Source organism: Acomys minous, assembly GCF_964271855.1.
Source record: "Acomys minous genome assembly, chromosome: 3".
Lineage (NCBI taxonomy): Eukaryota > Metazoa > Chordata > Mammalia > Rodentia > Muridae > Acomys > Acomys minous.
The window spans coordinates 32,670,008-32,695,434 of record NC_140485.1 but is presented as its reverse complement, the minus strand read 5'-3'; the positions used below and the strand labels follow the sequence as shown (position 1 = coordinate 32,695,434).

Sequence of the window (25,427 nt, the reverse complement as noted above, 5' to 3'; positions counted from 1 at the left end):
TGTATGTATATGAATTTTGTGTATATATATATATGAAATTACTTAAAATTAATGACAATTATAGAAAGCTTTTAAGCATTTATGGGTAACCATTAGATGTTCCTGGAGCATGTATTTATTAGAAGACTTTAATTTTATTTCTGATGGCAACTACTTAAAGTGTCCTAAGACATCAACAAAACATACCTAAGTGTTTGCTGATGATTGAAGGATGGCTTTCGTTTTCATTTAATTTTTTTTTGGGGGGGGGAGAGGAAGTATCATATGAATATTTTATATGCAACAGCTTCTTTTCTAGCCATGTTCAACTGTCAATTAGAGATGAAGAGGGGGGAGGAAAAAGTTGATAACAGTCAAGAGGAAAAGGGATTCAAGTACACTTATTGTAGGTTACTGACCAGTTTGGGATGAACTTAACTCTAGGAAAAATAAAAGTTAAAAACAACTAGCAAAAGATGATGCCAGATGGTGTCTGTCATATTGTATTTAGGGTTATTTTAAAGAGATTGCCGCCACTATGAAAACATTCCATTGACAGAGTTTTCCTAGACTGAATGAGAAATCCCAGCAGAGGATATTCAGGCCCCTCAGTAAGTGGGTCCCACCCCCCTCCCTGCACCTGCTTCGCCTTTAAATACATAACTGGAATATTTAAAGCAGGGAAAATGTTATTTTCTTAACTGCAACATAGTGTGAACTCAAAAGTGTTGTGATACGCACGCGCTTAACTACAAGGGCCTCCTCCATCCATTACTAAGGGGGTATTTGTAGATTTCAACACTACGGTTGCTATAAAACTGTATAATAACTAAATAAACACCCAGCTGTAGGATTTCTAGCCTCGTTGCCTGAGTGATAGATGGTGACATCAGTGGAGGTTCTGGTGGCAGAGTCGAGGGGAACCCTGCTGCCTTGTACCACCCTGGGTCTTGAGCGATTAGAGACATAGATGCTAGCAATGCTCGTGTATTTAGGTTAATCTGGGTCTGGCAACAGTACGGTTAACGTGAGTGTGGTGTGCACTGTGAGCTCAGCAGTTACTGGGCCAACTGTCTCGGTATTTCTGGGAATCCTGCCTATTCACAGTGCAGGGATTGTTCAACTGCTGCAAAAATGTACAAAATGAATTTTACAAAAATGAATTGTAAGGAAGGCCCCATTACAACGATTTTACAGCAAAGATGTCAACATCAATTTTTCTTTCATGCATAGCTAATGATTAAAACAGCATATTCCATTTGCCTAAGACAATTTATTTCATATTGGCACATCAAAATATTGAAATACAAAGTTATCTTTGCTCTACCCTCTTTATTCACTGCTGCTGAACCCATACCATTGTTCAAACCAGGAAAAATAAAACAAACTTGGCACGAAATACTTAAAACAAAGGCTCATCAATATTCTCCAATTTGTCAACATCTCAATTACAGCACTGGAAAAAATGTAAATTTCATGTGCTCTAAACACTGAGGGGTCTATTCTCTTGCCAATTCACATGTGTAGCTCCCATCAGCGTTAATGGGAGTTACACAAACCCATCAATAATAATAATACTTTGTACATATACTGTGCCTTTTATCTAAGGCTCTCAGAGTGCTCAAGGAACAAGGAGGCTGACGCTTACTCTCTTCTCTGGCAAAATACACAATGAAGCACAAAGCATCTTTTGACTCAGCAGGCACAGAACTAGGGACCCCAAGCCTTATTATCAGGCCCTGTTTTACTGACGGGAAGTCAGGCACAAAGACGGGCAGTTACTGCCCCAGAGCTCTGAGTGTGCACCCTAATTCTATCCTTGAAAAACCAGATTTCCTTCCTCATTTGAATGGGACTAACAAGGCAAATACCTTCCCTTTGGCTGCTTTTTGAAAACAGAAAACCTAGGGTATGAAAAGTTGGGTTCATATTTATACAGTTGACCGGTGTGTGGTTGGAAAGATAAAGTCAGACTTTACATTTTTTCACTCTTTGCAATATTAAATTTTTTTCTGATTTTTTTCCCTCCCTTTAGTTTATCATACAAACTCCTAAGAGAAAAGATGACCTTTCACCCATGTAACTGCAGCTCTTTCAGAATCAGGTCATAAAACAAGGTGTTTTTAGGTTCCAAAATAAGGGTTTGTGAGAATAGTTATTGTAAAAATACAAGAATTATAAAGTAACATAAATGCATGTATTGTTTTATAGCATATGGCTATTAAAGTTTAATTTAAAATGTGTATGAAAACATTGTATTTAGTACAATTCATCCCTGTTTCTTCTGTTTATCATAATTTGTTTTGAAATTGAATCGTTTTACAGTTTTCCATATGCCTGTTGTGCTAATAAATTCTGAAGAAGTAACTAAAGTCTCCTGCAAACCGCAAACTTAGATTTCAATGAAACATTACAATAGACTTAATATGAAGAACATCAGTTTTCCTCCCAGGTGCTCTGGTCTGCATCAAGGCTGAGATCTAACCCATGATACGTGCATATGTGACTTCAGTCAATATCTCTGTTGACTTTGCCCCGAAGGAGACAATTAATCTTTCCCACGGAAAGCCACGCTGAGCATTTTGGTAGAACAAAGTCTCCAAATATCTTAAAAACATGTTTAAAAGATTACGGGAGCGAAACATACTTCAAAATATAGGGTCTGCTGACGAAAACAAAACAAAGCTGAACAGAACAACCTGATGCACGTATTTTAACTACTGACGCAGTGAGCCAGGGAGAAAAATGGCTCCTTGCAGGAACAGTCTCCATTTTACAGAAACAGCAACTTTTCCCCTGTCTCTCAAACTTTAACCCAGTTGAGGGGCGGCTGGAGAGACAGCCTTCCCAGTGCTCACGTACGTAAGGCCCCGTGTCCGTTCTTTAATCCCACAGAGATATGATTAAAGGGAAAAAATGCAAAGGGGATGAAATCCTTCAGCAAGGGATAAGTGGGTGCAGCTTCCCACCGCATGGAGGGCTCCGGGTTGGTTTCTCCCCAGAGGATCCTTGTTACATGTCTTCTCTTTCTTGACCAAAAAGCCTTAATAAAACAATACTGACTGACTAAAATGATGAAACGTCATGTTTTGTGTGCTGTGATAGCTGTTCCCTGCTCCATAAGCCTGTATCTTTTCTTGTTCTGCCTCCTCCTCCCTCTGAACCCTTCCTGTTATCCCTCTCGCCATAACTCAACTAACCCAACAGAACCAGTCAGTTTTAAATTTCAGTTGGGACCTTGGTGACCTGTTAATGAATCTACAGAGAAGAGAAAAACTCACAGTGTTGAGTTATGCCTGGTGTCGCTAGCTGACTTGGAGTCAGAAATGCTTCAAGCGTTAACGTAATTGCAAGAATGTGAAAAATGAAGCGCTGGGCTCCTGAGCCAAGTGAAAGGTCAGAGGGAGACTCACACCGGAGAAGTTTCTGGAAGATAGCCTCATTAGGCCATTAAGCCTGCTTCTTCTTCTCCCAGCACCCATCTCTGCAGTGTTGAGGGTGTTTTGTTTTTATTAATAGATATTTCACTTTTTGTGTTGCCCTAACTTGGGGCAGTGAGGAGGACTGAGAGGTTGAAAGCTATCTGCATGTGACCCAGGGTCACTTGGAACCACAGTTAAAAACCTATATATTGCAGTTACACCAGCAGATCTTGTACAAGACACTCTCAAAATGTCTTAAAATCAAGTTTATTTTACAAAAAGTCCAACTAATGTGCTCAAACCAATATACGTCTAGCTCATCTGTACATACAATATGTAATATTCTATAGCCTGCTACTTGGTAGTGCATCACTTGCACATTGCAATTTGTTTAAAAGACAGATTCTAAATAGGATTCTCTTATAAGTGAAAGCCGTCCTAAAATGTTCAGCTTTCTAAACTCGATTAGAAATTAAGGAATCCAAAATCCTTAGACAGAAACATGGAAGAGGGTAGGTACTGACAGGACATTAGTGACTCTTTTAATTTAAAAGATTCCGGTATAAGTACAGCTAAAGCTGTTAAACAGGAATTGACTTGGAAGCCTGTGTAATGCTTAAATATTGTGGCCATAAACAGAATCATAATAGAGATAAAATAGACCTAGGAGATCAGACACCACCTAATGTAAAATATTAAAAAGTAAAATCTATACAAATTTCTGGACCACATTCAATAATGCATCTTCCTTTAAGTGATCATTTTGCCCATTGAAGAGTCATCCCTACCAGCATATAATGGCTCTCTGCTGTAAATGGGGAAATTCATTACAAAATGCAGAAGGCTTCCTACACATCTGTGCTTGTTCTCCTCGCCTTCTGAAAAAAATCTACTTTTTAAAAAATTGGGTTAAAAGTCACTATGTCAGCTGTATAGAACCAGGGACAAATAACATCTAAAGAATTCCAAAGTTCATCCCAAAATAAAAGTCTGTATAAATCTCTTCAAACTCCTTTCCCATATTTCTGGACTTACTAAGAACCGATTTTTGCATCTTACATACTTTAGAGTCATGGCGGCTTTAATTATACAAAACTCCAATAATAACGATTACAAGCAAATATCCTGCTTATGGTAAAATTCCTACTACTGGATTATAGCAGTTAGGTAGGTCTGTCTTTCCCATATACACCAGATTAGTGTAGATAACCACATTTGTAAGAGAATTGGCAGAACTAATCAATTATTATTGTAATGTGGACTTAAAGATTAGATGGCTCAATCTGACTATTTAAATAAAGTAGCAACAGGAAACCCTGTCTTCCTACCAAAAGGTTAGCCACAGTCCCTACACACCTCTCGTGTTTACACAGACCGATACTATGAAATACTGAGGTTATTTTGGTCATGCCTTAACCTTTTACCTTGCTCACTGCTGTTGTCTCCACTCTGGGAAGCATGGCCCCCACTGGAGGGTCCCGGGGTGCCCGCTGAGTGAGTTGAGGTTGCATCATCATGGTCTCGCCAGGATGAAGGGTTCTGATGTCAGGATGCCAAGGAATTTTCCCACAGTTACCATTTGAGCCATAAATGAGGAACCATGAAGACAAACAGGCACAGAGGGAGACAAAAAAAAAAGTGTACATATTAGTATTTTCAGAAGTGTCCACAGGCATGGTATTCTATGCCTTTTTTTCTGTTAAACCAGTATATACATTTGTTAAAACTACTGACATATCTCTTCTAAAGTGTGTACATCTTATTATATGCAAATTTACAGTGCTGTAAACTTAACTTCTGAAGCAAGGGAAATCTGCCTCTAAATGTCTTTTTCAGTGTTTCTGTTAGAATCAGGATGCATTTTCCTGGTGCTCTCAGACACAAAAATCCATCAGAACACAAGCCTCTAGAAAATTCAATACTCCCTTCAAAAGCGCGCAGGATCAACAATGTGTGATGGGACGTGCCCTTACACCTTTCAAAAACATTGTCCTAAAACAGGAGGCCTGACCTCTCCAAATGTTATCAGCAGGTAGACTGTATAACCAACAGATGCACCACTAACCATGGCGTCGATAGCTCGTAAACCACCAAACTCTGCTTTAATTTGCACAAATGGTAATTTTTAAAACGAAACTAACACGGGGCGCTAGCCACTTAGCAAGCCAGCTGAGACTTTCACTTTCAGTGACTGAACAGTGGCTTCTAGAAGAACTTCGATGGACTGACTGCAAGGCAAACGGAGAGGTACCAGCTACTTTGCTAATATATTCAGTCTCCTGTTTCCCCTCCCCTTTCCTGGTCATTCCCAATACCCCTGCCCCTGCAGCTTAAAGGGAAACAGGAATTCTAATGTACAGGAAGGACTTTATCAGCACCACATGAAGGCAGGCCAGGGATGGAATTTCCTCTGGCAGACAGGGAGTTCAGGAACCACACACGAAACACAAGAGCCTTGGGGCCAAAGCCGTACACTTGTCACCCATGTGCTATGACTTGGGCTAAACCTGTGGAGCGACAGGCAAGTGAATTCTTTAGGGTTGGGGATAGAGAGTACGGGACAAAACTTTTAAGATATAGCAATCTCTCAGGGTACATCACTGCTTTTTTACTGGAGCTGATAAGCAATAATTGAGAACAAGCATAAACCACATATAAACCACTTGGTTATATGAAAGTAATCTTTCCTTGATACCAATTCATAGAGTTTCTTAGGAAAAACAGGTGGTCTGTCATTTTTCTCAACACTAACTCTAATGCACTGGAATAAAGCCAGAAACCAAAGTAAGAGAAATGAGGGAAATATTCTTACTTGGGACAATAGCAACAGATATTTTCCTCCTATAGATTTTCTAGAAACAGATTGTAAATTAATATTTGGAATCCTGGTAAATGAGGACATAGTCCAGGTCTCTGTGACCAACAGGATCAATGTCAAGTATTGCTACCAGAAGTGTCACCAGCAAGTGCTGGCCTCAAAGGCAAGACACTGAGTAGAAATCATGACTGTAAATACAGTTCAGGTTCAGGTCTCGACAATAAAGACATGGTGGAAAAAGAGGATTAAGGAATTAGCTGGGCATGGTAGTACATGCCTATAATCCTAGCACTCAAGAGACTCAGGCAGGAGGATTGCCATGAGTGTGAGTCCAATCTAGACTACAGAGTGAGATCCTGTCTGAAGAAAGAAGAAAGGGGAGGAAAGGAGGAATGAAGGAAGGAAGGGTTGGTTAGGAAATGAACGTTAGCGCCTTTCCCACACTGCCCGGATCGCAGGACACTTCTCAAACTAAACTTTACAGTGTACACAGCCAGTGATGTTAATTCTACTCGCTGCAGGCTTTTTATTAAGCCGGTTGCCATAAAAGCTCCTTACCCCTCATGAAAATTACAATAATTAACCACTAACACCTCAACCATGTTTTAAGGCACATGTCATCCAACACTATTACATAATTGCTCGGATGGAGCTGGGACAGCTTCCTGGTTAAGCACTGGCACGGTGTGAAAGGTTCTTGCCTGAGCTACTTACTCCTGAAACTGAAAAACTAAGTGTGTTCTTATCCGCTAGACCTGGGCAGAACTTGAAAGTCAAGCGTCATTAATTCATGATTCACTATCTCTCTTTCAGTGGCTTTCTGGAGCAGGTGTCTTCTGATATGCCGGAGTGAAAAGTAAGCCACGCTTGTCAACATTGCCATAAGGACAATAGGTTCCCCCAAAGAAGTTGCCTTTGACTTTTAGTGTGGTCACCACATTTTCTCAAGTTATCTTATCTACCATTCCCTAATCGCTTCTGTCTTCTTTTCCTCACTTCTTAAAAAAAAAATACTCTTTTGAAAAAATGTCACATTTCCTTGGTGTCTCTTGCACTATGTTCAGTGGAGGGACTGAAATAAACTGAGGAAAACCTCCTGATGGTTAACTACTCTGAGGAAGGACAGACAGACAGATCACCCCAAGATGTCTATATAAAGCTATACATAGTGATGTGATCATATGTAAAGACAAACATGGGTAATCGGGGCAATATAAACAAAAAATTCCCCTTGATCATAAAAAAAAATTTTAAAACCCCCACAATCTACATAGACAACATAAAGCATTACCCACAATACTGGGGTTTTTTTTTCCCTTAGATTGAAATATTTTGTGTGTATCACAGCTTCCCTTTTTCCCCCCTCCTAGATAGTTTCCAAGTTTGCATCCTTCACGAATAACCACCTGGCTCTCTGCCAAATTATAAGCAGAAGTTGAGTGAATCCTGAACCAATGTGGCATACAAAACGCATGTAAAAACACATGACGTATATAGAAAAATAAAAGGGACTCGCTCTCTGTGTTCATCAACGTAGATTGAGAACTCAAGTGTACACATTCCACAATGTATGTCCTGCTCTCCAGCCAAAAAATGCCATGAAGACACCCCAGGGCAAAGAGGGAACGTGTTTCTATTCCCAGCGGCTTTAATAATTGGGAGTCAAAGAAGGTACTCCCCTTGTTCTCTCTATAATTGCGTTAAAGAGCAGTGTTAGCAGGAGAAAAGCAGTGAATGCCTAGTACCGCACAATAGGAGATGGGAAATAGATACAAGACGCTCCGTCTCCAGGGGCAGTTTTTTCTATTTGCTGGGCCACAGACTCACAGCTGATAATGCAAGTTGTAATTAATATAAAAGCAAGAGACAATATGGGCAGAGCTTGTAGTAGCAGGGCCACAGGAGAACGCTCGGCTGCTCTCCTTGGCTTCTCATTTGCACAGGGCTTTCCCTAGAAAACACAATCCTGCCAGTGTTTTCTCCCTTGAAAGTTAAAAAAAAAATTGATTCAGCACCATCATTGAATTTTGCTAAATCTAGAAAAGAGAACAGAGAGCACAGGAGTCTCTGGGCACGGAAAGCAAATCCTCTGTTCACTGCTTTCGTTGAGGTTGTAGATAGACTGAAATTACACTTCAAGCCAGAAAGGCACTTCTATGAGGGTCTTGCCTATAGGATAAGACTTAATAAGTCCTGCCCAATTGCTAGTGTTTCCTGTGACAGAGTATTCCCCACAGTGCACAGTTCATCTGTGGGGGTCACTGGGATAAAATGTGCAAGAGTTTCTAAATAAAACTGTGAAAGTAAAATGTCTTAGGCTTAAAGAAAGAAACAGGAGCCACTATTTCATCCAAGATTTGACAAAAATGATCTGAGCTCATTTTTTGAAGGCCCCATCTGAAAAGTCATTCCCTGAATGTGGGATGGGGGAAAGACAGAAGGACAAAATCAAGACTCTTGGGGAACCTCTAATAGGTCATGTGACTGGGAGTGAAGGCTTCACTGACGTCCTTTTGTACTCTGTTCTCCATCTCTTTAGAATTATGAAGTCATACAAGATAATTCCCAAGGTCATGTCCACTTACGTCTATTTTGAAAAGTATTTTAAAAATAGCCAACAGATTTTTCTAGAACCCACATAATTATGTAACACCAAGCTGAGAAATATATAGGAAACATAAAAACACAGTAAAGTAATTCATGATATGTGTTCATAGCTACACCGAGAAGAAAATACAAAGACATGTTCATTAGCTGAAGAGGGACACAGACTCATCGGACTCAGCACATTTAAACAACAAAAGGATGGGATATCTGTGTCAATGCTTCCAGTTACTGTTGAGTGACTTATTTCCTACTGCTTTATGATGTCTGAAGTTCTAAGTTAACAGTGTAGGCACAAGTGTTTTTAAAAAGATAGAAGCACTCTTATGATGGCACACTCAACTCCACAGGTTAAAAATGGTCATGGCATGGCGGGGATAAATGTTGGAATTGCAGCTTTTTAACTGAGACACCGACCAAGAACTCAGGACAGCAGTATGTGCTTTTAGAAGCCAGTCTGTAAAAACATAAATAAAGCTGGAGACTTTGCCTCAACATTTTGCGCCATTGACTCAATCTCTGGGAATTAACCGCATATGCACATCTCACACAAGGGCAAGGCCTTTCGCAAAGGATTGCTCCACTGAGTGATGGACCCTCAAAGAAGACAGAAACATGTTTGTTACCGCAATGAGTGTTGCGAAATGCTTTCTTTGATTTGGAAGTGCCCTGGGATATCTTGTAGACCAGTTAGTACCTAAACAACCACCACACAGTGATGTCAAATAACTCCAAGTCTTCTCGTGGCATTGGGAATGTCTATGTGGCTGCCAAGCGCACCTAGGTTCCATTTTACCACAGTTACTCTGAAGATATACACCAACTGCACAATTTAAATCATTTAAGGGACGTAACTGTTCTTGATGAGAAATAAAGAGGAAGCCTTCCAACAGGCAGAGATGTCACCAGCAATGGTGAACAGAAAGCCCTGCCCTCCATCAGGGTCCTTGAGAAGGTACACTGAACTCCAAAGCCAAACTTTGCAAAATTTGATCCCAGAAGCTTTGGGATCAAGCATAGCTTATCATCTGGTATCGTGCTTCAATGTGAGAAGTGAACAGACGAAAGAGATCACTCATGTTATTCATATTAATATCAAATCTCATTGTTCTTCCTTGCTCTTTAATAGACCAAGCACACAAACTCAAACCTCTCCTCATGCTCATAGCTTCTAATTCTTTAGGTAATAATAGAATTTATCTACCAGCACTTTTCTGTCAAGAGCAAGATTCTGGTAATTCTCTCCTCTGACCTAACCCATTTTTAAAAGACCTGTATTGACATAAATATACTTGACATATTCAGAAATGCAAAAACAATAGCAGCATATGTTCATTTAAACTTCAGCACAGAAATGAAAAGAAAATGTCATTTATTTATGATGTTATCAGAGACAGCCAATTTTAAAGTACCTGCCAATTCATACTAATCCACATAAATATTTTCTTTACTTAATTCTTTCAAAGAAAATAAAATATATCTGTTTAGCACTGTTAGGAGGAGTAACATAACCATATAACCATATGCATTACAAGCAAGTTTACCTAGGAGAATATATTTCAAACAAGTACATTTTGGTCATGTAAACATGATATAAAGATTTTAATATCTTTCTGTATAAATATTATTGTGACACTTATTTGTCTATACTGGATCTAAAAAGTTGATCTCAAATGATGTAAAATAGAAAATTAGGATATTAACTTTTTTTTCCGTCTAGGAAAAGCACAATTATTTTATGACAGTTTCTAAGTTGAAACTTTTTAAAAAATGTTTTCCTGACCTGTTTGTTTTAAACATGATACATTTGAATGTCTGAGAAACTTAACATTAGCTGTAGCTGGAAAACACAGTTGAGTTTCCTTTGATTATCATCTGTTTTTCCCTTAACAGTATTCTGAAGAATACTATCAGATCCATTTGATACCTATAACTATTATCCTTATGCTATAGTAAGTATGAGATAAAATCACATTCTAATATTAAAAAAATAAGCATCACTCATGAATTTACTTAACACTATATAGCAGCCAAAGTTGCACATTTTATTTTCTCTTTGGTTCCAAACTTCCTCTTATCATTATGCACATCATGTTTATAAATAATAAATGAACAAATCCAGTATCATCACTGAATGTAAAGAATGGAACGCAAGACCATTATAGGTCTTCTTTTAATTCATCTCAGTTGTATTAGAATACTTATGTGACATTATAGAATATGGAATTAGCTTGTCTTATCCGGTAACAGTACATAAAAGTCATCCCTAAAAGTCTGCTGAGAACACTAGCTTTGAAGATATTTAGCCATTCAACAACCTTTATTCATTTATGTTTTCAAGTATTTTAATAAGAGAATGGAAAACTATATTGGCACTTAATATCTTGCCTTGATAGTTCTTTCATTGCTTTTCAGTGTATGGAACTACAAAGTTAGTCTTTCATTTCTTCTTTCACTCTTTTTTTTTGCCTGCTCCCTCTTACACACACACATACAGACACACACACACACACACACACACACACACACAGACACACACACACAATGTAGCTTGATACCACTTAATAAGGATAGAGGTGTATGTGTTTTGGGGGTGTCAAACAGCTGTCACAAACTGTCACCTCCACAAGAGAAACCTTGGCACACAATAAATGAAACTACACTTCTTTTTTAGCTGTCATTATTCATAGCCAATAAGTTGAACTGCTCACGGCATTTCATGTGCAAATAAAACCACGAGGTAGCTCAGTAGATCAGAATAGTGGGCCAACAGATAAAACGGAGAAAACAACACGCTGTCTGGGTCCTTCTGAAGTGGCTGATCATCACCCCTGCACCAGCGTGCAGCAAATGAGATCCAGCCTGGGGCAAGGCATTAAATATGCATATCAAAGCAAATGAAAAAAAATAAACCTGATGACTCAAATTGGGCACATTTATATGCTGAAAATGTCCCCAACACATCACTTTCAGGTAGGGGTTCTGTGGTCTTTTCCCTCTCTTGTGACTGAGAGGTTGAGGGATGACAAGTTTGTAGGACAGGGTGAAAAGCCTTAGATGGATGCCCTTTGTCGGGTAGGAGGGCATGGCCTAGCAACAAATGCAGTCAATAGGCCTGTGGTACCTAAAACGCTGTGGAGTCTTAAGGGTTTTCACTCCCATCCCGCATGAAACACAAGCATGTGGCAGACCTCTCCATTTCCCACTCAGTATGCTGGTGGAACAAATTATTGCTTCATTTCAAAACAAATAGCAGGGGGCTAAAGCAAAAATGTTGTAGTTCATATCTCTAGGAAATAAAAGGCTTTAAATTATGACGCCCAATGAGGTGGCAAGCCCTCATGGATTCAAAATAAATCAGTTGTCATATTTACTTGATTGGGGGCTTGAAAGGGTAGCAACAAATGTTACAGTTGAGCCTTTTATCCAAAGATGATGATTGTTAAATTATTCAAGCACTATTCTCTTAGGTACCACCTTTTTCTTGAGTCTGTATTTAAATATTACGGTAGCTTCACAAATTGGCATTGTATACCAGCCAATACACTAAACTGCCTACTTTCTCTTATTTCTTCTACATAAAAATCAGCACCTGCTAACTCCGTATATCCACCAGAAAAACCATTGTCAAGACATTGTTGTGGAAAAGCAAGTAGTCACGACCCCACAAAATAACACGAGAGAAGCTTCTTACGTAGAAAGAACAAGGGACCCCTCATGCTCCAAACCATGTAAATACATCTGTCTCTATCTCCACTGCCATAATGCAAATGGACAGAGACTCAGAAACAGAAAGTGGGGAAAAAAAGTAAAGAACAAAAATAAATAAATATTTAAGAAGCTAGCATGCCACTTGGACCACAAGAATATACACAGCAGAGACACATAAAGAGAAGCAAGGAAAATTCCAATAGCTGTTACACCTTTTTGATTTCAGTTAACACATGCAAGGTACAAAACTGCCCCCAGACCACTTTTCTCATTGCCATGGAAACAGGTAAGGATGAGGGCAAGTGTAGGAACTTTTAGCAGGACAACATTTATTCTGTTTCAGAATTGGGTATCCTAGGCTATGGTTTCCTTTCATTATTTTAAACTTTTAGGCTGCTGTCTCACAAGGTACAAAGGTCAATCTTTAAAAAAAAAAAATCAATGGCTGCTCCTTTTCAGAACTTTTGGTAGAGGGAAAAGAGAACTTACAGAAAAGCTATTATTCCTCAGGTAGCTCAATCCATTCCTCTTCAGACTCAGGAATTTGTGGGTGGGGAGTACAAACCACTTTCAAACCTCAATGCCTGTTTAACCCCTATGGAGTGTTAAATTAATATTTAAGCCACGAAGTTGCCCAGATTCTGGCCTGTATCACTTAGGCTGTGAGTTCAAATGAATGTATAGATAATCTGCCCCCACCTCCTGCCACGAGTTCCAAAAATACACTGCTATTCACACCCACTCTTTAACCTCACCACTCTCGCCTTCTCCACCATCCCCGCCAGCTGCAATCCTTCTCTTTGCTTCTTCTTCAAATTTTGAGTATCACTACATATGCTTCTGTTCCCCCCAAACACCCAATCAGATTCACTAGATCAGCTCCAAAATAGGATTAAGAACAGAGAGAATAGAAATCTCCTGTTCTGGCTTGACATCCAGGGGCCTCTTCTACACTCCATCCTCAGTCACCAACTGCTAATGTGTTAAAGCGCAGCCACTAACCTATGATTACTCAATCTTAGCTCTCTTCAGCTTTCTGTAAGACAGTCTTAAAATTTGGTTCATCGAGGTTGCTGTCTTTTATTATGGAGATGCTCCAGGCACTTGGCAATAAGACCGTATTCTCACAATAAGTCTCTATGAGCAAAAAAGTCCTGAGAATTGTAACGTGTTCACTCACTCTTTTTACTGCTAATGCAGTACAAAACTGCCAGGAATTCTGCCTCTGAGTTGTCCTCTCTTAGAGAAAGAGCCCCCCCCCTTTCCCAGCTCCCTCTTTGGTCTCCACCCCCCTACCCTGTGCACACCCCTGCACACTCCGTTCCTTCCTTTCCAGTCACCTGTCTTGTCTCTTGCTATCTCTGATGCCTTGATTACACACAGAAAGAAACCAGAAAAGACAGAGGCCGTCATACAAAAAAAAAAAAAAAAAAAAAAAAAAAAAAAAAAAGAATTTGCTAACTCCCAAGTCATCAGCTTCAGGGAACTTTACACATGAAGAGCACAAATCATTCTACCAACACCCTGGTCCATTGACTCTGGCCATAAATAAGGGCAGGGTCCAAGGAAGGGGAAATGAAATTAAAGGCCACGACACTGGTAGTGAGGAAGGGAGGAAAAACTCCAAAAACAACTAAACAATTTAAAAACAAAACAAGTGATCAATACCACAAGGTTTTAGAAAAATGCTTTGCCCAGCGGCCTTCAGAGACCACTCCACGGGCTCTGCAGACTTACGTGGTCGGCGAGATTTGTGGAGGAGCCTGAAAGTTCTTCATGATCTGACTTGGAGCTTCCATCTCTCTCGTCAATCACGAGGTCAATGGGCATTTTCCCCTTCAAACAGCTAATGTACCGGTGGCAGAAGTTATCACACAGTTCGTGGACCTAGGAGGAGGGTCACAGAGAGAGAGCTCAGCTCATGTTGTCTTGACATGTTTCATTTTTAAAGAGGAAGAATATCAGGTGGCAAGATTACATTTGTAAAGAGCAACAATGTGATGTTTTCCAAAATAACTCTAATTAAGGGGTGTAAGAATGGAAGGCAAGACAACAATAGAGCAATTGTGGCAATAGATATTATTCTCCAGAGACTTCCCCGAGCAACAAGTTACAATAAAGAAAGAAACTGAACTGGAAGTAAAGGGGTTCAGAGTGGGAAAGCAGAGAGGAAAATATGATTTGACAATAACTCCAAAACATGTAAACACTAGAATTGATGACATTTGTGATTCTGTTGTTATGTTTCCTGGGGGAAATGATTGATCTATGTATCAACGCAAAAACACCCCAGAGAAGATTCTTGCCTCTGCTTGCACCCAGTGGCAACTCTGGGACCAGGGTAAGCTGAGCTAATAGAGACACAAGTAGACATTGTGTCCAGCAACACAAATGGCTCTTGCTGTACTTCAAATAATCCTGAGTGCCTGGGGGTGGGGGCTGCCCTGATTCCCATGTCCTCTGAGCCCCTGGGTTGAAATAGGAACGTGATCAACATCTCCAGATGTGGAATCCCTCATTCCAGAGGTTTGTAGCGTCCTCACTCATGCAGTGGGCAGAGAATGTGTGGGTCACCCACATGGGGACTGTTGTTTCCTGCTTACCTTTTCTAACTCCAAAAGGTGAAACCTTAGAACTTGTATTGCTTGTATCATCTGAAAGGGAAATTTAAGAGAATAGAGTTAGGGCTCTGATACTTTACTCTGTGTGTGTGTGTGTGTGTGTGTGTGTGTGTGTGTGTGTGTGTGTGTGGTGTGTGCTGTGCTGTGCTGTGCTTAGGGAATTGGGCAAAGGAAGAAGAAACCAGCAGGTGGCCCAGCAAAACCCACACATCAAGAAATAGGGAAACCAAATGATTACTGATCATCTCTGCCTCATTGGCCACAGGGGTGGGAATAGGTATAAGGGTGGCCTTAGTATTCATTTCTTTCCCCTAGGCCTCCGTGTGCGGCTGGTAAGGGTTGCTTTTCTCCCACCAGGTCTCCCTTCTTACTTCACCCCAGTCCTCTTTTATTGTCTCCTCCCACCCTCCACCTCAGGTCAAATTGAAGGAGGAGGAGGAGGAGGAGGAGGAGGAGGAGGAGGAGGAGGGAGAGGAGGAGGAGGAGAGAGAGATAATAGAAGAAAAATAAAATAAGAGAGAAAAAGGGAGATGGAAAGAGAGAAAGATGAGAAGAGAAGAGAGGAGAGGAGAAGAGAAGAGAAAAGAGAAGCCATTTCTGTGGGCAGAAAGGCTTTTTAGAACAGCAAACCCGGAGCAAGCCTTTTTCTCAGAAGGAAATACTGCAGCTGAATGGGGAGGCAAGGCCTTTGAAAGAGGATTTAAGTACTTTTAATATTGAAATCCTGCAAATTAGCAAAAGAATTGCACCTAAAAGTGGCCTGCGCCGGATAGCCCCTCACCCCCAACCCACTCCCAGCCCGCCCTCCGCTACCCAAGCAGTTATTTCCTTAAGGACAGCAGCCTGGGGCTCCGACGCACGCCCCAACCCGCAGAGGAAACAACTCCCTTCTAGCGGCTTACTGGCGAAGGCCGAGACCTGGGAAGCATCTCTACTCCGCTCGGCGCCGCGGCGCCCGTGGCTGCCTCGGTGGGCTCCTCATCTCCTGAGGTCCAGATTGCCCCTGGCTCGCCCCTACTACCACAGGGGCACTAAATAGTTCCCTTCCCCCCCCCCCTGTGTTTCCCTAGAAGGGCTCTCCGAGAGCTCCAGGAGCAAATGGGTGACTCTGAGTTTGGGATGGGACCGAAGCTAGGAAAAAGCAAGAAACAGTGAGCCTTACCAAATTATCCAACTCTGGGTTTGAGGAAAAAAGAGGCTTTTCGGCGCGAACCTATAGGAAGCAGGGAAAGTCAAAATGAATCTCCAGTCCATTTAAAGAGGGAAATATCCTGTAAACTACTAGTCTGGATTGTGGGACCGGGTATTCTGGAAGGGTAGGGACAGAGGGGAGGACAGGGGCTTTGGTAAAATCCAAGAAACATATTGGTGATTAAGTGAGTGAGGTAGGTGGAGAAACAGCAGGGCCTTCTGGTCCTGGACCCTGTAGGGAGAGCCGTGACCTACTCCAATTGTAGCGGAGTAGGCAAACTGGCTCGCGGATGTTCAATACCCGCTTCTGCACCCGGGCCAGAGGCTGGGTCTCCCCACCTCCTGCCACCTCAGTGCCAGCGTAGACCTTTCGGTCAGGCGCCCTTCTTCTTTTGCTCCGGGGCACTCCCAGGTCCCTCCCAGCCCTTCTCCCCAATTCTTGTTCAAGTAGCTGCAGGCGGGGGAAAAGGCCAAGCCCCAGATTAGGAGCAGGTCAACTTTAATTCGAGGGTCGAGGCCCTGTATTCCTGGCTGGGGGGAAAAACAAACACCCATATTTATCTCCGTTTCCAATTCGCCTCCAGGCTGAGGGATTGGGGAGGAGGCGCGGAGTGCCGAGTGGGCCAGAGGAACAGATCGGGTGTCTTGCCTTTTCCTCTCTTTCAAGTCAGGCTCAGAGGGAAGGGGAGGGAGACTGAAGGACTGCTGAGGGGTGGGGGTAAGCGGGTCAAAAAGGTTGGACCTGCTTGGCGAAGACCGCGATGTCCTCGTTGAAGGAGTCAGAGGAACAGACGTCTCCGCCAGCCACTCCGGGTTCCCGGGGAGTGCAGGTCGCCAGCTCACACTTCTCAAAGACCAGCGCTAACAGAGGAAACAACGGGTGCCTAAAGGGCAGCGCCACGCAGAGACACACGCACGGAGACGGGGTGCAAAGGGGGAAGGAGCAAGAACTGTAATCAACAAGTTTGGAGGGTTTGCATTCCTTCTTTAATATAACAGGCACGCAACACGCTACAGCCACAATCAGCCAAGCCTGGGCCACAAACAGAAAGGAAACAGTCTGGCCTTTTCCCTTGGTTCACAGGTCTTTTCAGAGCAGCTCCGAGACGCCCCCACCCCCCACCCCGCCACTTTAGTCCGCCAAGTAAACACATACTCAGTTAGGATGTAATGAAATAACCAAGAAGCGCAGACAATTTAGGGCTCGGAGTAAATCCAGACCCCACTCCTCACTCCAGAGGCGCCTGCCACCAACCCAAGACAGGGAACACTATTTAACGTGCGTCCCCCCCACACCCCAGTCTGAATTGATCTAATGGGCATTTCAAACAAGACCGAGGACTTCACGTACATCCACACAGGAGTGACATTTTCCAATTTTAAAAAAGTATTCTAATCTCGTCAACCCTTTGCTTCCATAGGCTTGTTTGCTCTGTTTCCAGTAAAGCTCTGATGGTAGGGCCAAAATAATAAGAATGTTAAACACGAAAGAGCTTCCTTCCAAAAACCACATTTCTCCGAGCGTTGCAACGCACAAGAATAAATAAACCGCGATTCAAAACTTGGAAGAGTGCGTGCCGGGCGCGTACGCCCTTTGTGTTCCTCCGGGCGATTTAGCTACACCTCGGGATGCTTGAGGCCTCAGGCTTTAGGCTCAGTTGCTGTTTACCCACTGTCCCCTCCCCTCGGCATCCCGCCGCCTTCCCCACCTACCCTCAGCCGGAAGAGCCCGGGTAGTACACACTTGGACCGTGCTTACCCACCCCTCCCCGATTTCTCCGAATATAAAATAATTTCCAGCCATTTCCCTGACTCCCCCCTAAGAACGGCTGTGTGCAAGCGGCAGTCTCTTCCACCCGGCTGCACTTCAAGGTCTGCCCCCTTTATTTACAGAGAATTAAGAAGTGAGTGATTAGGACTTCCTGGCCGACAGAAGCTGCCCTGATTCCAGCTCAAGCTGCGTTTAGTGACTCCCAGGCCCTCGGTAGGAAGCAGAAAGGGGAGGAGAGGAAGAGAAAGAAAGAGTGAAAGAAAGGAAGAAAGAAAAGGGAACTGCAAGTTTCTCCTCGGCTGCAGAAAACTTTCCTCTTAGTTAAGGCCTCTGTTAGGCAGCCAAAGACTACCAGCGTGCTGTCTTTTAGCCAGGAATTTTGTCCTTGGGGAGAAGGCCGAGCCAGCAAGATTTGAGGACTCCATCCTCGTCCCGGACTGTGGAGTCTGGAGAGGCCGAACCAAGGGAGTAAAGAAGGTTCCATCTTTCTGGCCTTTGACTCAAGGGGGGGCGCCCAAAGAGCAGGCTCCCTCCCCTGTCTTTCTCTACTGCAAGCAGTCTCCCCCCCCCCCGACACTCCCCACACACACCGTGGAAAATTAAGTCCCCATTTAGCCTCCCTGTCCACCCCACCACAACCAACATAGACAAACACACGCACTCACGCACACTCACACACAGTAAGCTGGGTCCGGGGGTCGGTTTACCCATAGATCGCGTCCTTGTCTCTCTTCAAGGCATCGTTGACAGCAGATCCCATGCTGGCTGGCATGACATTGGGGTGCGGGGCGTGCGCGCCGTAGTGCTGCGTGGCGTGGAGTGGCGGCCCGTGGTTTAGGTGGTGAACCGGGGGAATCGGCCGCGGCGCGTGAGGGTCTCCGTACATGGAAGCGGGAACCCCTACTCCGTCCATCCCGCCGTAATGGGGCAGCTCATCGTACTGTCAGAGCCCGGCAAGGGGGGTGGGGGGGTGGACAGTGGCACAGAGAGTAAGAGGGAACCCAGGAGGGCAGATGCAGGAAAGCAAAGAAACCCGGAGCGGAGAAGAGAGAGAATGGGGTAGAGATGGGGGGGGGGGGAGAGGGAGTAAGACGGAGGTGGAGAGAGAGAGAGAGAGAGAGAGAGAGAGAGAGAGAGAGAGAGAGAGAGAGAGAGAGAGATTAAAAACAAAGTCAGAAAGAAGAAAAGTACCGGACACAAGTTGAACACACTACAAACCAAACCAGCAGAAACAACAGAGTTCAAAGTTGAGAGAAGATGTCTGTAAAATTTTAAATGAATAAGTCTGAGGCCAGAGCAACAATCAGAGAAGGGAGATCAGGCGGAGAGGCCGGGGACTCGGAGAGGCCGGGAACTCGGTGAGGCCGGGCACTCAGAGAGGCCCGGCTCCCGCCGGAGGCTGCAGAACCCCAGCGAGCCAACCCAGCGAGAAGTGGAGTTAGCGGGAGGAGGAAGCCCCGGATCCCACCCCTAACCCCCCTTCGCCTCCTCCAGGAGATCCAATAAATCAAAGGGCGAAATGAAACAAAATAAAGAGAAGAAAAACGCGAATAATCAGGCTGAAAACACCGAGGACGAGGGGAGACTAGGGCCAGTGCCTCCCCGGGGGCTGGGAGCAGAGGGTGGGGAGGAATAGCATGAAAGTTACCAGAAACATTATTTAGCAGCGGATTCCCTGCGTCCTTGTCAATTTCAGAGACAAAACAAGCAGCCCAGGCTAGTCTAGGCAGCGCGGCCCCAGTGGCGGCCCCGGCGGCGGCGGCGGCGGCTCCTACGCAGCCCGCGCCCGCCCGGAGCCGCGCGAGCAGCGGCGAAAGAGGCGCGGCGGCGGCGGCAGGAGAACCCGGGGAGTCGCGCTGCCGCGATAAAAGCTGGAGCGAGGCGAAAGCGTGTAACAATTGTACACACGTACACACACGCGCGCACACGCACACACACACACACACACAACACTCACACGCACTCGCTGCCCGCCCGCTCGCACAGCGCTGGGACACGCGCGCCCAAACACGCACACACGCACGCACACACACTCTCACACGCAGAGGCACGGGGGGGGAAAGAAGCCGATGAATAATTTTGCTAGTATTTTTTAAAATACTGGCCGCCACCATCGAGCAACAGCAGCAGCCAGCTCAAAGGCAGAGGAGACATGGGGCAGGGCCCTGTAGGAGAGGATTTATATCTAGGTAAGTGTTGGAGATTTAAACCTACCCTTTGCGCCATCAGTCTGCGCTCCAATAAACTCCTGGATGTGTCGTATATTTAATATCCCAGTCCGGATAAGAAAGTGAGCTAGGTTGAAGAGTCCTTTTTTTTTTCCAAATCAAGGAGACTTCTCCCAATTTTCCAATGTTATTTTTAGGGGTGTGGGGGAAGCCCAGTCAAGAAAACGAAGAATTTTTTTTTCAATAATATTTCTTCTTTTTCTCTTCTTCCTCCTCCTCCTCCTGATCTTCCTCCTCCTCCTCCTCCACCTCCTCCTCCTCCCCCTCCCCTCCTCCTCCTCTTCGATCCTTCTTTACCCCTCTTTCTCTTCTTTTCCACTCAGTTGAAAAAAAAAAAAAAAGAAAGAAAAGAAAAAGAAGAAAAAAATTGTCAAGCCCCCCGAACTGAACTGTAGGTTACAAGCGGCCAGTCAGCAGCCCACATGTAACCAAACTGTCGAGTTTCATGGCTTTTTGCCACTCCAGCTGTCAATCAAAGCCCGGAATGTCAAGGTAGTGAATGAATGATGGTTGATGATGATGAAGAGGAGCAATCTTTCAGACCCGTTTTTTTTTTCTTCCAGTAAAACTCCGCGAGGGGTTTCTGCTTCTTGAATTTTTCCTCCCCCCTCCCCCCTCGTTTAGCTTTGCCCCCAAAATAGCTCTAATATGATCCTCTCTCTTTAAAGTATTGTTCAAAGAAAGCAAGAAGAAAAATCAAGAAAAAATGAATAGTTTGCAAAAATTGCACTTCCTTCCCCCCCCCCTTTCTGGTAGGTATTTTGTCTCTCCCTCTCTTTCTCGCTCGCTCTCACTCGCGCTCGCTCTCTCGCGCTCGCTCACTCGCGCTCTCTTTCTCTCTCTGGGAGATGAGTGAGTGTCAGTAGGTGTTGGCAGGTTGGCTGCAGCCCGGCTTATAGTAGAGCCTCAGTTTGGCGACGCGGGTCGGCGGCGGGAGAACGAAATGACGGAACCCGGAAGTCGTGGTGGCCATAGCCCGTCGTACGGCGGAGACACATCCCGGGAGTGGGGAGCTGGAGCGAGGAGGAGCGCGCAGCGCGGAGCCTCTGATATGCAGCGAGTGCGGTCGGACGGCCCCGGTTGGGGGGGGCGCTGGGGGAGGGGAGGCTGGAGCGGAGAGGACCGGAGCAAATCAGCAAGCCTGCTTCTCCAGGGGGACGACGAGGGAGGGGGAGGAAGAGGGGAGGGAAGGTGGGTGAGGGAGGGGGAAAGGGGGAAGGGAGGGAGGGAGGAAAGGAGGGAGGGAGGAAGAGAGAGAGAGAGAGAGAGAGAGAGAGAGAGAGAGAGAGAGAGAGAGAGAGAGAGAGAGAGAAGAACACGCGTGATTGGAGAACGGGGAGGAAGAGAGAGGTGGAAGAGGACAGGGAGAGCGCAGACAGGAAAACTGCAGAAAGCCACAGGGAAAGTACGGTATAGCTTCAGATCTTTTTATTTTAAACTTACTTCTAGTTTATTTCCCCACCACTCCTCTAGGCTCCTGCCTAACTGGGTCGCGTTGAGGATGTTTGGCATGGCGCTCTTGCTTTTGTTCCTGTTAATTCCGCGACCCCCTTCCTTTTGCCCGCGGATTACTAGGTCCCGAAGTCTTCTGCTAACAACCTAGAGCAGCAAGCTCAGCCGACTGCAACACCGCCGGGCTAGATTTGTTGTTGTTGTTGTTGTTGTTGTTGCTAAGTGGTACTTTCTTCTTCGTGCAGACGCAGAGCTCTTGTTGTCAATATTCATTTTTGTCTAGTACAAAGATGGGAGCAGCTTAACTCCGAGCATAGTGCGCTGCAGACAGTGGACCACCTCGGAGAGTCTAGGGGTCCAGGGCGAAATCTGAGGTGTGGGGGGAGGAAGTAGGATCAGACTTAGTTGAGTGTGAGTTACCGGAGAGGGAGTTGTTTGTTATTTACCAATGTAGCCAAACAGTGTGTGTGTGTGCGCGCGCGCGCCCCCGCGACGGCTGTGCGCCTCTAAAGTGAATCTGGAAGAGAGAGAGATTAAAAAGCAAGTGAGAAAGAAGACGCTTGCTAGGAGTGGCTGGCACTAAGCTAGCTGCACAGCTTTGTTGTGGTTGCCCTGGGCGCAGCGGCCGGTCGGTCAGAACGAGGGCTAAGGGCCGAGTTAATTACAACGGGCGTGTTTCGCTGGATGGGGATGAGGGACTGGCTCCTAAAGAACTTTTCTCTTAAGGAAAAAGAGGAGAGTGAGGCTAGAAAAGTAAATACTCGACAAGGTTTTGGTAGAAACTAGTTCTGGCCGGGGTCCCGCCCAATCCCAGTTCCAGCTGGCTTTACCTCTGCGCTGCTGTTTCCCCGCGGCTGCGCGTCAATCAGGCAGAGCCGAGAGCTGGGGGCGGAGCTTTGGTCACCCAGCGCGCAGAGCCAAGCTCACCCCGCCGCCACCCGGCAGCTGGCTGCGCGACCTAGCCACGCACTGGGAGCGCGCCCTCTCCCCAACTTCTCACCCTTGCCCTGGGTTCCCGGCCCCAGGCCCAGAGATTCGAAAACTGAGTAAAGGACTGCTGTTCAACCGAGGCCTTCTCCCCAACTCTGAACCCATTCTGTAACGTAGAAAGCAGCGCCTCCAGCACCGATGGCTTTGACTGGACTTTCTCGTGGGGGCGGGGGTAGATGGGAGTGGTTCGGAAAAGTAAAGTGGGGTGTGTGTGTGTGTGTGTGTGTGTGTGTGTGTGTGTGTGTGTGTGTGTGTGTGTGAGAGAGAGAGAGAGAGGGGGGGGGGAGATGGTTGGAGGGGTGTTTTAGCCTCTTTAGCATCTTCTCTGTTTCTCTGTAAGAGGTAGGCTTCCCGGCATCCCAAACTAGCTAAGACCACTGGCTGCCTAGACTCCATGCGGAGTCTGAGAAAATTTGGCCTCGTTTTCCTAGGGCTGGGGAATGAGCTCCGGAGGTCAATAAAGCCCTCCAAAAATGATGAATGATTGAGCACCTGTGATGATGATAGTGATTACCAGAGCAATTAAACAGTTTGATTAAATGAGCCATCATAACAATGATGTCTGCGGGAAATCGGCCCTCACATATAAAGGCAGCGTGGAGGGGCTGGCAGAGGCGCGGAGAGCACGCGCCGGGAGAGGGGCTGCGGCCCGCGCGGGTTTGGTTCCAGTGGCCAAAGCAGGGATGGCGGGCTTAGAGAGCTTCTGGGGGCAGAGTCCAGCCTAGGGTTTCCGACTCTCTTTCTGCCAGGCTTCAAGCCTAAGGCAGCTGACCCGTCTGGAACCCGAAGGACCTTAGGGTCCCTTGCCCTCCACCCCACCCCCGTGCTTTTTTTCTCCCTTAGAAGAACTCCAAGATTACAAATATCCGCCTCATTTGATGCCGAGTTACTCATCGACAGATAAGAAAAGGTGAGTAAAAAGAAAGGAAAAGGCTGGTCTCCAGAATTGTATTTTAAGGCGGAGTAGTTAAACTTGGCCGCCAAGGGAGAAAGAGAGAGAGAGAGATGGGGGGAGACCCAGAGAGAAAGACAGAGACAGAGAATGTGAGAGAATATTTGGCTTCACAGAGTTGTGGGTGTACTGGGTCCAAGTTGTCGGTCCCGTGCGGCGCACAGAGTTTACACTCAATTTTAGCTCCTCTAACTGTTCTTAATTTCAAGATTAGCCATTTATTACTGCCAGTAGGATTTTTGCTATTTTAAAAGCCCTTGGTAACTAAACCCCAGTTAGGAAGTGTTTTTTTTTTTCAAAAGAACTCTAGTTTCTGAGATAAACGCTTCTTTTGTCAAGAACAACTTCGTGAGAAACCTCTGCATCTTCGTCTAAGGAGGCTTGGCGCTTTTTCCTCCCTCCACACCAGTTACCTACCGCCCCAACCCCACTGATACTTTTAAGCGTTTTGGCATCCCGGTAGCCTTTATTTAGTAAAACTTCACTAGCATTTTTAAAAATAGCAGTAATAAAGTTTCTCCCCGTGTGAAAATCCAGACAGATTGATTACTTGTATATTTTAAAGCAATTGTTAAAAAAATAATGGCTTGACTAACTGGTGGTAATTTGGGGGTTTACAAAAAGGAGAAAAGTGTGAACTCTGCTTTATAATGTGGGCAGTGCAGAGAGAGTTTTAACTCGAACCTCGTCCTCTCTTTCCCTGTGTAACTTCTTACGCATTTTGCCGAATGCATTAAAGCAAACAAGAGGACAGACAATCTGGTTAGATGTAGGGGGCAAAAAGGAAGGGCATTTAGAAGACATTTTCAGGGGAGGGGCGGAGATCATTTTTTACAGTGGAAGAGTTTTAGAGTTAAGTGTGAGATGACTGAAAATAACATGCTGGTGAAGGACATCTGTTTGGCTTTGAAATTTCCTTTATCTAAAAGGAGAGACTGCTTTCCTGGTAACTAAAAAGATTTGTTACTCAGATGCATGCATACTATTGTGAAACTGTTCGGTTAAATGTTAGTATTTAAATCTACGGATACTGCAGTGCATTACACAGGGGATCAAGTTGGAGTTGATTTGAGGTATCTCCCCTGATTACTGTGATGACTTCCAAGGATTGTGGTCATCAACAACTTGTGGGTGTTTTTTTTTTTTATTAATGCTACAGCACAGGGCTCATCTAGCTAAGGGTTGCCTGTGCTCTCTCCATCCTCGATTTACCGGTCCGGTAGACGCTGTTTCACGGCATTCAGGTGTCCACACTTCCTCTTCTCTGTCCCCGTGTGGATGCCTTGTTTTCAGAGCTCGCATCGCACTCCATCTCATGGATGTGGATTCATCTACTCTCCCACATTTGAGGTGAAGAGAAATAGGTGGGGCAGCCCTAGAGACAGACAAGAGATGGGGGTCACATGCGCCATGCACACCTCAGTCAACAGTCAGCTTCGTCTGCTCAGGCTGGAAATGGTTTTAACAGGCGGTAAAATTTCATCTCGCGGTGTCAAATTGGGGTCATTTGGGGGTTAGGGTTCTCAGTGTCCGTGAGGAGCTGTCCAGCTGTGTGGGGACTCATTAACTGCAAAAGATCTGTTTCAGTAAAAACAATTCAAAGACAATCGGAAGGCTAAAGACTCTCTACAAATCGCCTTTTACAAGTGCCCCCAGAACAAATATGGTTGGTAAAACCTATTTCTTCA

At 44.7% G+C, this 25,427-nt stretch overlaps 1 protein-coding gene across 7 annotated transcripts in view; it reads right to left on the bottom strand.

Annotated features, from left to right (window-relative positions):
- Nucleotides 1–22,260, bottom strand: part of MEIS2 (Meis homeobox 2) — a 201,107-nt gene extending 178,847 nt beyond the window's left edge. For 2 of the 7 annotated variants that reach the window (XM_084776565.1, XM_084776566.1), the window contains exons 1-7: nt 20,332–20,586; nt 18,825–19,057; nt 17,089–17,230; nt 16,318–16,368; nt 15,138–15,188; nt 14,272–14,421; nt 4,826–4,940 (exon numbers count right to left, since the gene is read on the bottom strand). In XM_084776565.1, coding sequence (XP_084632691.1) covers nt 4,826–4,940; nt 14,272–14,421; nt 15,138–15,188; nt 16,318–16,368; nt 17,089–17,230; nt 18,825–19,057; nt 20,332–20,343 — 754 coding nt within the window. In that variant the 5' untranslated portion in view covers nt 20,344–20,586. Of the gene's footprint in view, nt 1–4,825; nt 4,941–14,271; nt 14,422–15,137; nt 15,189–16,317; nt 16,369–17,088; nt 17,231–17,697; nt 18,007–18,824; nt 19,058–19,765; nt 20,297–20,331; nt 20,588–21,788 lie in introns of those variants that run through there. The other 5 variants (XM_084776569.1, XM_084776563.1, XM_084776568.1 and 2 more) reach the window with 5 other exon arrangements.
- Between the last annotated feature and the right edge of the window lie 3,167 nt (nt 22,261–25,427).